The sequence below is a fragment of the Dunckerocampus dactyliophorus genome, chromosome 13 (assembly GCF_027744805.1).
Source record: "Dunckerocampus dactyliophorus isolate RoL2022-P2 chromosome 13, RoL_Ddac_1.1, whole genome shotgun sequence".
Lineage (NCBI taxonomy): Eukaryota > Metazoa > Chordata > Actinopteri > Syngnathiformes > Syngnathidae > Dunckerocampus > Dunckerocampus dactyliophorus.
Genome location: NC_072831.1, coordinates 17,943,180 through 17,957,129, shown reverse-complemented (window position 1 = coordinate 17,957,129; position 13,950 = coordinate 17,943,180). Strand labels below are relative to the sequence as shown.

Below are 13,950 nucleotides of genomic sequence, written 5' to 3'. Positions count from 1 at the left end.
TGTTTACAACCGTTATGCCGCTGCCCAAAGGGCGCTAACTTTCGAACATACTTCAAGCTGCTCCGAGCACGTAAGCCATGCCCCACGTAACACACACGCACGTGCATTAGTTATGGTTGTTGTTAGCTAATGATAGTGATTTGTCCAAGTTTAGCTAGTAACGTTAGCTATCATTGAATAAATAGCTTCCTGTAACAACAGAACGACTGCAAATTGTCGGAGACTGCTTTTGTGTGTGCACGCACTACGGATATGTACGTGTCTCTGAGACAGCCGTGACTGACAGCCACGAACGCCACTCATCTTATTTGACCCGAATTGAAGTGCCCTTCAATTTGTATGCAGTTTAATATGAAAGTGTGGAAAAGTATAGACATGTTTTTTGTTTAATTTGTTCTTTTAAAAAAATATTTGTAACATATGTTAGCCGGTGTTGTTCTTATATTTTTTGGTTGAAAAAAATGTCATGCAATAGTCATTTTAATTCCTAACCTTTATATGTTTTCTGGATTCAAAAAATGTATATTATGTCTCCCCTTGTTAAAACCTAAACCTAAACCTACCATAAAAACCATGGACTGTTCAGATGGTTGTAAGGGTTACAAAATACAGTACATGCATCAGGTAATATCATTAAATATATATATTAAAAATATCCTGATCATTGGAACAAACACAAACAAACAGTAAACTCATCCTGCAGATGATGCTGTTGATTCCCACAAACAATCACAATCATTGTATATTATCTATTGTAGTGTGAAAGTAAAGTATCAAATGTGCTGTTAAATCCAACTACTTTATATGTTTGTACTTGTAATGTTATTACTTTTTTCTTGTAAAATGATGACTCCTTTCTCGTGATATTGTGTTGCTCGAATGGTGACTAGCGGTTGATGGCTTGTTTGTATACATTGCTTTTGAAATTACAGTATATCACAGCTCTGTGTTTAATGTAAAGTACATACAGTATTAGAAATGATATCATTGCTCTGTGGTTAATGTAAAGTACATATTAGAAAGACAGGAAAACAGCAACACCACTGAGTCACCACTCATCAGTATTTAACCCAAAGTATTGTGTGTGTCAAGTGCACCCGGTGCAAAGCATAGAAGCAAGGATTCCCCCCTCAGCAAAACAAGTTCCAGACAAACTGAATGTCCCCTTGTGAAAACAAAGCATCTCTCTCCCTCTCTGCCTCACTTTTCTTCCTAGCACCCTGTCCCCTGTGTCACCCCACGACTTGCAGAAAGTGGGAGGATTATTAAGAGTGAAATCTAATCCTGGTTGGCGGCTCATCAGAGCAGCAGCACAAACTTTGGCTTTGGGCGAGCTGGGGAGGAAGAGACAGCAATGCAATGATCAGCCACTGATGGGTTTAGTACTGTAGAATGTGTTTTAGGCGGTGGGAGAAAAATATATGTTTTTTAGATACACGGGAACAATTCTCCATTGATTTCTAAGTCAGTAATTAATTATTGAGTGACATAATTCTGACAGGGAACAAAATTGTAAATTGTAAAGCATCCACGGGACAAGCACTGTAGTGCCAAAACGACGGTACAATGGACGATCAGACTTCCATGATAATACATTTATTACTTCAACACTATGAATAGTCCAGGTTTTTATCAAATCTAAGAGGGTTGAGTTGTCTTTCGTAGATATTCCATGAATAAGATATTGTTTGGAGAATCCATCACACAGTATAATATGATAGCAACACAAATCAGAGATAATGAATGGAGATCAAAATAAGTCATTCCAGAGCTGCAATAATTAATCGATGACTTGATGACTAATCAATTATTTTTACAGTTTGGGTATTTGATTTTTGATGTAAAAACGTAAATATCAGCCTCTCAAATGTGAATATTTTTGAATTTCCTTCGTCATCCGTGAAAGCGGACCTATTATCTTTGTGTTTTAGGCAAAAAAAGATATTCACACACATCAGCTTTGACTTTGCAGCGATCTACATTTTTTACTCTTTTCTGATACAGTATGTTACGGCCCAAACTATGAACTGTTTGTGTTTGGTTCATATTGATTTGGTCCGTCTTGGGCCTAACCAATTACTCCACTAAGCTAAAACAACAAGCTTCAGATTAATCGACTAAGAAAATAATCGTTAGTTGCAGCCCTAATCCATTCATTTATTCATTTACTAGCCCTTATCCTATTCAGGGTCACAGGTCAGCTGGGGCCTATCCTAGCGGACTTGGAAGAGAGGCGGGGTACACCCTGAACCGGTCGTTAGTCAATCACAGGGCACTTAAAGACGAACAACAATTCACACTCACATTCACGCCGATAGTCTCAAACTGGTCCAGGCTTCAAAATCAAGAATCACCTGGCTGTGAGGTAGACGTGCTAATCTCATTGCCACCATGCTGCCTGTTTCATATTCAATTATTTTGATTTATTATGACAACACAAGGGCCGTGCGGTGGCCTAGTGGTTAGCATGTTGGCCACACAGTCACAGTCAGGAGATCGGGAAGAATCTCAAATCTCCTTTGGGCATTTCTGTGTGGATTTTGAAGAGTTTGTTCTCCCCGTGTGTGTGTAGGTTTTCACTGCATACTCTGGTTTCCTCCCACAAAAACATGCATTGGCGACTCTAAATTGTCCATAGGTATGAATGTGAGTGTGAATGGTTGTCTATATGTGCCCTGCCATTGGCTGGCCACCAGTCCAGGGTGTACCCCGCCTGTCGCCCAAAGTCAGCTGGGATAGGCTCCAGCATACCCCCGCCACTCTAATGACAAGTGGCATAGAAAATGGATGGATGGATGACAAAATAACACAGCATACAGTGGTGTGAAAAAGTGTTTGCCCACTTCCTAATTTCTTTTTTTTTGCATGTTTGTCACACTTAAATGTTTCAGATCATCAAACAAATTAAAATATTAGTCAAAGACCACACAACTGAACACAAAATGCAGTTTAAATGAAACTTTTATTATTAAGGGAGAAAAAAGTCCAAACCTACATGGTCCTGTGTGAAAAAGAGATCACCCCCTAAACCTAATAACTGGTTGGGTCACCCTTAGCACCAACAACTGCAATCAAGCGTTTGTGATAACTTGCAATGAGTCTCTTACAGCGCTGTAGAGGAATTTTGGCCCACTCATCTTTGCAGAATTGTTGTAATTCAGCCACATTGGAGGGTTTTCCAGCATGAACCCCCTTTTTAAGGTCATGCCACAGCATCTCAATAGGATTCAGGTCAGGACTTTGACTAGGCCACTCCAAAGTCTTCATTTGGTTTTTCTTCAGTCATTCAGAGGTGGACTTGCTGGTGTGTTTTTGGATCATTGTCCTGCTGCAGAACTCAAGTTGGTTTCAGCTTGAGGTCACCAACAGATGGCCGGACAGTTGCTTTCAGGATTTTTTGGTAGACAGCAGAATTCATGGTTCCATTTATCACAGCAAGTCTTCCAGGTCTTGAAGCGGCAAAACAGCCCCAGACCATCACACTACCACCGCCATATTTTACTGTTGGTATGATGTTCTTTTTCTGAAATGCGCCGTTACTTTTATGCCAGATGTATTGGCACACACAGCATCCAAAAAGTTATAATTTTGTCTCTTCAGACCACAGCGTATTTTCCCAAATGTCTTGGGGATCATCGAGCTGTTTTCTGGAAAAATTGAGACGAGCCTTAATGTTCTTTTTGTTCAGTAGTGGTTTTGGTCTTGGAACTCTGCCATGCAGGCCGTTTTTGCCCAGTGTCTTTCTTATGGTGGAGTCATGAACACTGACCTTAACTGAGGCAAGTGAGGCCTGCAGTTCTGTTGTTGTGTCATGTTGTGGTGGGGTCTTTTGTGACCTCTTGGATGAGTTGTCGCTGCGCTCTTGGGGTAATTTTGGTTGGCCGGCCACTCCTGGGAAGGTTCACCACTGTTCCATGTTTTCACCATTTGTGGATAATGGCTCTCACTGTGGTTCGCTGGAGTCCCAAAGCTTTAGAAATGGCTTTATAACCTTTTCCAGACTGATAGATCTCAATTAATCTCAGTTAAATTATGTTTTAAATGGGGGGGGCAATCACTTTTTCACACAGGGCCATGTAAGTTTGGATTTTTTTCTTCGTTATTAAGAAAAAGTTTCATTTAAAAACTGCATTTTGTCTTACGTTGTGTTGTCAGTGACAAATATAAAAATTTGTTTGAACATGTAAGTATAACAAAAATGCAAAGAATGGCCACACCCATAAAAAATCCCTAAATGTACCTAATTTTGCTACTCTAAACCCTGTAACATGCCACTGAGTTATTAAACACACTTAAAATTCAGTTTCACACATTAAAAAACAATCACAGGCATACAGTATACAGTACAGTGCAGTCGTCCCTCGCTCTTGCACTTTTTTCAAAAATTAATAAATGATCGCTGTTTCGTGGTTGACTATTGCCTATCATTAGTCAAAAAATATTGAAAGACAACTTATATGTAGTATTGTGGTCACTAGGCGTAATGTTACATTGATGAGTCATGACATTACATTACCTCTACACTGCATGGAGTCAAACATGGCATGTCCGACATGGTAAGAGTGGTTATCCTACCATTCCGTGTGAAAGAGGTAAATTTGTGGCTTTTTACTTTGTCTTTCTTCCCCAAACAGTTGGAAACACATTTAGAATCAGTAAATTGGAGAGGCTAACTAGTTAGCTTGGTAGCTTGCTATGCTATCGGCAGCCGTCTCTTATGTCCCTGCAGTGATTCCGTAGCCTGTGCAATGTGGTGTAAACAAAAAATAATAAGTGACTATAAAGGTGTCTATATGGGTGTTATTTCATGTCTAGTGTGCTCTAATAATGTTCAAAACAGTACTTAGAAAGTCTTAAATTGGTTTTCTGTGCTCTAACTACAAAAATATTCTGTTTATTAATATTGAATCCTACTTTGTGGAAATGCACTTATTGTGGTCGTGTCCGGAACCAGTTAACAGTGATAAACAAGGGACGACTGTATTCTACTTATGTTTCTCAACATCACATCCTGCCAAAGCATCTTCCTGCTGGAAAATATTGTGTGAATTGACTTGTGAGACAGCACCCTCTGCTGGATTCATAACCAAAGCACCCATTTCCACCTGCAGATCGTTCTAGCAAACCACTTTCTATTTAAGTTATCATAAAAGAAACAAATTCTTTACATACTTTATATATATTAATATATACATATAAATAAAAATGTAGTCCAAGAGTATTATTTTAATTTTTTTAAAACAAACTAATAAAACTGGCCTGCAATATTTGGTTGCACAATATTTTGAGACAATCACTGCAATCAAGTGACTTCTGTAACTCTCAATGAGACTGGTGCACCTGTCAACCATGTCGTATTCTGGCCCACTCCAGCTGTTTCAGGTTTGAAGGGTACCTTTCAGCTCTTTCCACAGATGTTTGACAGGATTGAGATCAAAGCTCCTAGAAGGCCACTTCACAATAGTACAGTGTTTTCTTCTTAGCCATTCTTGTGTGTTTTAGCTGTGTGTGTTGGGTCATTATCCTGTTGGAGCGACCCAGGAGACCAAGCTGGTCAAGCTGAGCAAATTTTGCTCCAGAAGGCCGTGATAGTCTTGTAATGTCATTGTACCCTGCGCAGTGTCAAGAGACCCTGCGCCAGATGCAGCCAAGCAGCCTCCTCCATGTTTCATAGGAGCTACAGTGTTCTTTTCTGAGTATGTTTCAATTTTGCATGTATGAACATTGAGCTGTTACTTGCTTAAAAAAAACCCGCTGATGATGATGCATAATTGTGCACATGATGCACCTTGCATGCTGTCATAATGCTGCCGTTTTTAAGGGATGATTAGAAAAAACAGTGGCTGCACGGTGGTCTTGTGGTTAGAACGTTGGCCAATACAGGAACAGCCTGGAGATTGGGAAGACCTGGGTTCGATTCTCCCCTGGGCATTTGTAGTTTGCATGTTCTCCCTGTGTGCGCGTGGGTTTTCTCCGGGCACTCCGGCTTCCTCCCACATTCAAAAATCATGCAGGTGAGGTTAATTGGCGACTCTAAATTGTCCATAGGTATGAATGTGAGTGTGAATGGTTGTTTGTCTATATGTGCCCTGCGATTGGTTGGCGACCAGTCCAGGGTGTACCCCGCCTGTCGCCCGAAGTCAGCTGGGATAGGCTCCAGCATGCCCCTGCGACCCTAATGAGGATGAAGTGGTATAGAAAATGGATGGATGGATGAATAGAAAAACAGATTTCAATCCTGCAGGTTTCTCAACTGTTTCCAGAGACAAAGGTAGCCGTGTGGCTTGCAGTAACGATGATGGTGAGAACTGGATACCTTGTGGGCAGAAACCAGAGGAGGTCACAGAACACCATGATACAATTCCCAAATCCACACGCCAACTTTTCCTTTTGCCTCCTCCTCTTTTCCCTTCTCTCCTTTTTCCACTCCCCTGCTCCTTCTCTCTGCCTCTGCCTCTCTTCTTTCATTTCCCTCTCCTTTCCTTGATATCGGATCCAATGGAGACGCTCGGGTTACAGTTTTTACAGCTTAACCAGCCCCATGCATGCTCCATACATTCCTTTCTCCCCTCCATGCCCACTCCTCTTCTTTCCCTTGATTACTCACCAGGGCTTACTTTGCCACGGCACACATTAAGCTGCAGCCAGATGAAGGAAATGCTGTCAGACTGTTAGGATTTCCAGTGGCGTAAGAACCCTCACAAGGGAACATTGTGTATTTGTGTGTACACGTGTGTTTTTTCCTCTAGCTTTGGGTTCAAATATTGAAGATGAATGGACATCAAAATATAGACGGTGCATATTCTACCTCTTTTTTGTAGTTGTGTGTGGAGCAGTGTTTTCAGAAAAGCAACACAACCTCAATGCATGCATTCATACTATCGCTTACACAAATTAAAACATTACACACCTGCGGGTAAAAGAAGACTCTTCCATACTTGTGGTTGTGTGAGCTGTTCACAGAAAATTCTGATTTGAATAGTTTGCTACAACTGAACTTGTCTTCTATTTGAGAAGTGTTTTGACACCTTAAGCCAGGGGTAGGGAACCTACGGCTCTTTTGATGACTGCATCTGGCTCTCAGACATTTCTTAACACGATAACATTTATTTATTTTAATTTTTTGCTGACATTTTAAAGTAAAACATTACAGAAATCACAGTGTTATAAATAGTGTTCAAAATATAAAACTTTCGTATGCATTTTCATCCAGCCATCCATTTCCTAATGCCAGCTGTCCTTCCGATATTTTCCGGGTCAGACAACAAAACTTATTACTGGCTAATGCGGTAGTCTACCCGGGTCATTGAGATGTCAAGAAGTAAACGTCCCTCCTTTGATCAAATAGCCAGCTAGTTAATTCTGCAGAGCACACACTTTTGACAAAGACGACGGTGAAAAGAAAGAAAGAAAGAAACAAGAGTACGATGCGAAACCATGCAGCACAGAAGTTTCATTAATGGTAAGAAGTATTTGATTTATTATTGGTTAGCTTCAGTATAACAGTATAACGATGGTATTAGAGACTTGTTGTATTCTAAAATTGTTGGTCTTGCTTAAAAATTCACATTTTGTTGTATTTTATGTTGAAAAATATTTTACGGCTCTCATGGAAATACATGTGACTTTCATGGCGCTCTTAGCCAGAAAGATTCCTGACCCCTGCCTTCACCGCGTCTATTCTATCTACTGCATAATTCTTCTCGTGACCAAAATCCTGCAGTGCATCCGTTTCCCTACAAATCACTAGTGCAACACTGTATCTGAAAATAGTTGTCAGTTGAAACATTTTGCAGTTTTATTTCCCAAATAATTATTCTGTCAGTTACATAATAAAGCACAGCAATGAATCCTTTGAGGGTAAGGATTTAGTAATGCATACTGCAGTTACTGCATTACAGTACACTCATTCTCAAACGGGGGAAGTAGTACCTCTGTGGGTACTTGAAGGCACTTCCGGGGTACTTGAGACGTAAAAAATGTAACAGCCCCTTGTGTTCCAATTTCGCAGCTTTACTCTCATGGTTTTAAAAAATATATTAATAAATCATGCTGTTTTGTGGATGAATGTGGACAATTTTTAGTAAAAAATATATATACATTTACATTTTTTTACCTAAATTAAGCATTTTCAAGCATAAAACAGGCTAAATGACCTAATATGCATATATAAGGCATTCAGAAGACGCATTCAAAAATGCTATGAATGATATGTAGTAGTCTACACTGGTCGCTGGGTGTTACTGTAATGTTTGGTGTGACACACAAACACCAGACGTGATCGCCAGAACAGGCTTTTATTGCAGGTTTGAATCATCTCACAACAGGCACTATAACCCCTGATGAAAAACCCTAATAAAAGACGGGCTCCTGTTGCTGCAGTAACCCACGCCAAGCTACAACTCCACACTGAACCCCACCACTCAGCTCCCCGAGGGAACACATTTACAGCAGTAAACATGAGCACAAGTCTTATGTCTTAAATGGGTTATTACGGTAACTCTTACTGTATTGATTCCCTGCTGATTTTCTAAATTCACCTGAAGAGGCAACAAGTTAATCTTAACAAATATGACATAATGCAACACAACAAACATGATGTGGGGCAGATTTGACATACAGTTGTGCACTTCCTATTTTTCAGAAGGACTTCAGGTCCACCTGCACCATTTAATAAAACCAAACTCAGGTATCACAAATTTATGTTAATATTGCTCAGGTCTGACACAGTCAAAGAGATTACTTGGACACTGTGTTTACTATGGCAATGGTATAGAACTGCACTGCATCACACTGACAATGCAGAGCATCACTTCCGATATGATACCAGTATTGCTGCCTTGCGTATCGGCCATTATTGATGTGCGTCCGATATCAGCACAATTCATACATTTGTTACTTATTTTGTAGTGTGGAATGTAAGAAAAGGCTTGATCAAGTGATATTAATTCAACAGTGAGCAATGCCAGCAACAGTGGGTATTTAAACCCGACATTATTCACCACCGAGAGGGGCTGGTCATCCAGCACAATAAATCGGCCTTTATTTTCTGTTATACCAAATGACTTTTTACTGTCCTGTGGGGCTTTCTCATGCTTTGAAAATGTTTCAGACAGTGTTGGTTGTTTGAGGGGACCAGAGGTTTGTTCTTTGTCTCCGCGGTCTTGCAAAAATCCTCATGCCGTTTCCAAACAAAAATCACTGAATATAACACACAAATGTTTGTTCTCTTTTCTCTCACCTGCCCGAAGCCTGGCCAGATCTTTATGACAAGTGTCCTCTTATCATATGAATGAAGCAGTATACCCTGTATAGTATACACACAACAATATCAACTTGGCATTGGATTTTGAATTAGAAAATCGGTTTAGAATTGAAGAGAATATTACATTAATGTACAGTATCTACCAACATTATTTATGACAGTACGACACAGAAAGATGATATTTAAAGCATATTAATTTAATCTAAATAAATTGATTACAGTTGTTTTTATCTTGAATTGAATTAAGTGGTGATAAATGCTCTGCTCTAGTTTTTTACAGTGTAGGCATCACAAGAAAAAAGCCAGTAAATACTATAAAAATGTATTTGACTTATTTCTATTTATTGTGTGGTTTATTTGTTTAGGACATTTCATTTTTGAAGTTACATTGAGGAGCACCACATTTACACTTGCACTATTCAACATGCCCAAAAAGGAGTAAGAAGCAAATCCTGCTCTTTCTGCGTGGCTATGACTGATAATTCCTTCACGCTGTCTGTTTAACATTGACGCGTATGATTATATCTTTACATTGAAAAGTTTGCTCTGCTCCAGTGTTTAAGTGTCACTCACCATTTTTTAATAGAATAGATATTGTGTATATCATGTTGTCTAATGATAATGACAACGAAATTGTAATAATAATACAATATTACCAACATTACATTTGAATTTTAAAAAACGTGGGTATTTTGCTGCAGGAAATATAGACTGAGGCTATGAGACGTCTGCATTTAGGAAGACTCTAAACACCAAAAGGCTAGCAAGACTGTGATTTTCATCACAATTAAAAATGTAATTTTCCACAATTATCCCTATGGTGTGATCCCTGCACATCCACCCTGAGGAGTGTTTTGCATGTGACTGGCCAAAATGTGTACAAACAATGCCCAGATGGAGACAAAGCAGACGCACAGCGCTCCTCTCGCTCGCTCACACAGACACACACACACACACACACGCACGCAAAACGCCAGCACCACTTTCTTTCTCCTCAATTAACCACATGAGACTCAAATATCATAACGTGCACCGATTAAAACCCACTAATGGAAACAACGTGTTTTGGGGGACCGAACCTTGAAGGCCCAACACAGGCGACAATGTGCGCCCACAGCAGACGCACATCTGGATCACACGCATCTGGGCAGGCGGGCAGACATGCACACAAACGCACCTTACTCAGCCGTCATATGGACACGTAAACGCATCACGAGGAGTGTTCCCCCATTGATTTGTCCTAATTGAGAGCGTGTAGCGTTGATAGTAATAATTGTAGTGGAGGTGCCTTCGTGGTGCACGGGATTTTCTACTAACCATGCGAATTCTACGTCACAAAGCGATAGAGCTCATGCTTTCAAACTTATTGTTGAAACAACAGAACTTGGATAATAAAGAACCAAAACACATTTTAAGTTTCACGCCACATATTACAATTAAGTGTATGATTTACAGTAAGGGCGGTTGGTGCTTTGACACATGCTCCTCACAAAAGCGTAATAGCATGCAGACTTCGTTACCTTCATTTCTTCATTTATCTCCCTTTTCACGGGGTGAGCTGGTTTTCGGCTTCTTTTATTTTCCGGAGGTCTGCCCTCTTTCTCCGTTTCTGCCATGTTTTCCCGTTGATACTTCTGTCAATATTTGCGGTGAGGTGCAGAGGAGGGGGATACGAGAAGCAGCTCTTTACAGTCGCCAGACGGCGGATGTTTTGTAGCTTCTCAGCCGCCCGTTTGACGCTGGTGATGCCGCTGAGGGCTCGCCGTGCCCGGCTAAAAAGTCAGCCATCTTCCGCACGTCCCCTCCGCGGTCCCAGCAGCAGTAGGTGAGACGCCTCTCTGTCCAAGAGTCCAAGCAGAGGTTGAGTGAGGGGGGCGATGGAGACAGGGGGAGGGGCCTGTGCTGAAACATTATATGACGTGTTGATGATCACAGGGAAGCTGTGTCTTCTCGCTTTCCCGTTGAGCACAATCAGTGCAGCCACATCTAGGGGTGGGTAGATAGTGCAAACTTGGTGTCCATCCATCCCAAGTATATGCAGTGCCAGTACTGCCGATAGGGATACCAAAAACATACTCATATCCATGGGTGCAAAATGATGAAAAGGATCACTTTATTTCGCAAATGATGTGCAAGATTGATGATTTGGAACAGAACACTCATGAACAATGTGATTGTGTATGGGCTTTATGTTACACGCAGGCCTCATGCCAGCGACAAGGGCAACCGTGGCAGAGGCCAACCTTCACTGTGAACAGACTCAAGCTTTTAATCCAGCCTGCCAGGCATTTGAAAATGTATTTTTTTTAAACCTTGAACGTCACGACTCAAGGCCTCATTCGTATGTGGATATAAATCCGATACGATTGCAGTAAGAACGGTCAGGTCGCATATACGTTATTGAAAGGCGTGTATTGCCGTGCTTACTGAGACTTTAAAGGTACTCACCGATGTAGGCAAAAACTCTTCTTGTCATCTGGAAATTATCTTTAAAAAGTGTCAGTGAAGCGGCTCACGGTTCCTGCCACACACACGCTGCTTGGAACAGATGTAACAGCAAGTTCTCCGCAAACATTAAAAACACTATTTTCCGGACTACATTTTTTCATGGTTTGGCTGGTCCTGCGACTTGTACTCTGGAGCGACTTATAGTCTAGAAAATACAGTACCTATTGTGCGTCTTGTTGTGGCTTAGCAGGCTACTTCATGGTCCATGGAGGTTGATGAGCAGATGGGTACTGTGGCGCCACTGATGCCATGGTGATTTACAGTATGTCACAAAAGTGAGTACACCCCTAATGAAAGTGTCAATGTTTTGTGTGGCTACTATAATTTTCCAACACTGCCTTAACACTCTTGGGCATGGAGTTCACTGGAGCTTCACAGGTTGTCTCTGGAATCCTCTTCCACTCCTCCATGATGACATCACAGAGCTGGTGGATGTTAGAGATCTTGCCCTACTCCACTTTCTGTTTGAGGATGTCCCACAGATGCCCAATTAGGTTTAGGTCCATCAACTCCCTCAACTTCTTTAGCAAGGCAGTGGTCATCTTGGAGGTGTGTTTGGGGTCGTTATCATGCTGGAATACTATCTTGTGGCTCATTTTCCGAACAGAGGGCATTATGCTCTGCTTGAGTATGTCACAGAACATGTTGGCATTCATGTTTCCCTCATTGAACTGTAGGGCGCTGTAAAGGGGGGAAAAGTTAGGACAATTCCAAGGGTCCATGACAAGGGCACCAATAGATGGGTAAATAATTTTGCTGTCTGATTGTGATTTCTTTTTAAAATATATTCAGAAAAACAATTAAAACAATCTCTTGTATTTGGTAGTAACAGTTAAATATCCACATTGACCAAAAGTAAAGTTCCATATTGACTTTTTAAAAATCTTTGATAAATGTTAAAAACATTTTAAAATTGTACAATTAAAATGACAGTGAGACTGTAAAGGATGGCCTTTAGTACATTTGTTATGTTCTCTTGCATCAAATAGTGAAGTGCATACTATATGCAGACTGTGGCATGTGTAACCTAGTTTGATATAGTGTTACTATCTCTAAATATGCCAAATATCTGTGAACCACTGTTCAAGAGCACAAAAAAAGTTAGGAGTGCTCATCTCGCTCTAGCGAAGATCTTTGTTTCTGCTCATTGGGAGGGTTTTTTGAAGAGGTCTTCTGGGCATGTGGATTGCATCATCCATCTACCACCTCATCTGCATCCTCCATCAACCATCTCATGTCCATCATCCATCCGCGCTTCAGCTTCACTTCGGCAGTCATCACCCAGACTCATTCTACTGGACAATCCTTGTGAAAGAGGATGGTAGAACCTTTTATGAGTGTATTAATTGTATTATTTGGGGGTTGTTGTTTAATGGCCATAATTCCTGTGTATGGTGAAACTGAATGTTGTCTTCATCTAAAGGACATATTTCTTGGTTTGATTATCTGGTGTATGGTTGTGCTTTCAATAAGCCAAAATATTTCAACGCATCAACTTAAACTGGCACGGTTCGTTCATGTGTTCATTATTTGGGGTGGATGTTTCAAGGTTACTTATGCATTTAGTTAAGTAGACACCAGCCAAACTCTTCCTAAACCTAGATAATACATATCCCCAGCTCTTAATGACATTTTCAATGTCTTTAAGGGACAGGTGCCACGGTGGGGTGACACATGGACAACTCACTAGCAGTAAATATTACACTGGTAATGTTGAACAATAAGAAGCAAGACATTTGCACACCTTCAGAGTTGGCGTTATGGCGGGCCCAAGGTGATTTATTTATTTTTTTAATGGGCCCCAGAATTCCTGGCGACGCCCCTGATTGTAGCTCCCCATTGCTGGCAGCACTCATACAGCCCCATCCACATCCACTTCTAAACCAAATAAGTTTATCTTGGTGTCTTCAGACCACAGGCCATGGTTCCAGTAATCAAAGTCCTTGTCCTTGTCTTAAGCAAACTATTTGCGTTTTTTTCTGCATCATCTTTAAAAGAGGCTTCCTTTTGAGACAATAGTCATTCAGAGCAATTTGGTGCAGTATGCATCTTATGGCCTGGCAGGCTGACGCCCGACCCCTTCAACCTCTCCAGCAATGCTGGCAGCACTCATACATCTCACTTTACAAACAACCTCTGGATATGATGTTGAGCATGTGCACCCAACTTCTTTGGTG

The 13,950-nt window shown here is 40.8% G+C and overlaps 1 protein-coding gene across 5 annotated transcripts in view; it reads right to left on the bottom strand.

Moving 5' to 3' along the window:
- The window catches only part of sobpa (sine oculis binding protein homolog (Drosophila) a), a 51,126-nt gene extending 39,931 nt beyond the window's left edge, over window positions 1–11,195 (bottom strand). The window contains exon 1 of one of the 5 annotated variants that reach the window (XM_054797199.1): window positions 10,786–11,195. In XM_054797199.1, coding sequence (XP_054653174.1) covers window positions 10,786–10,881 — 96 coding nt within the window. In that variant the 5' untranslated portion in view covers window positions 10,882–11,195. The remainder of the gene's footprint in view (window positions 1–10,785) is intronic. The other 4 variants (XM_054797201.1, XM_054797198.1, XM_054797202.1 and 1 more) reach the window with 4 other exon arrangements.
- Window positions 11,196–13,950: the final 2,755 nt, after the last annotated feature.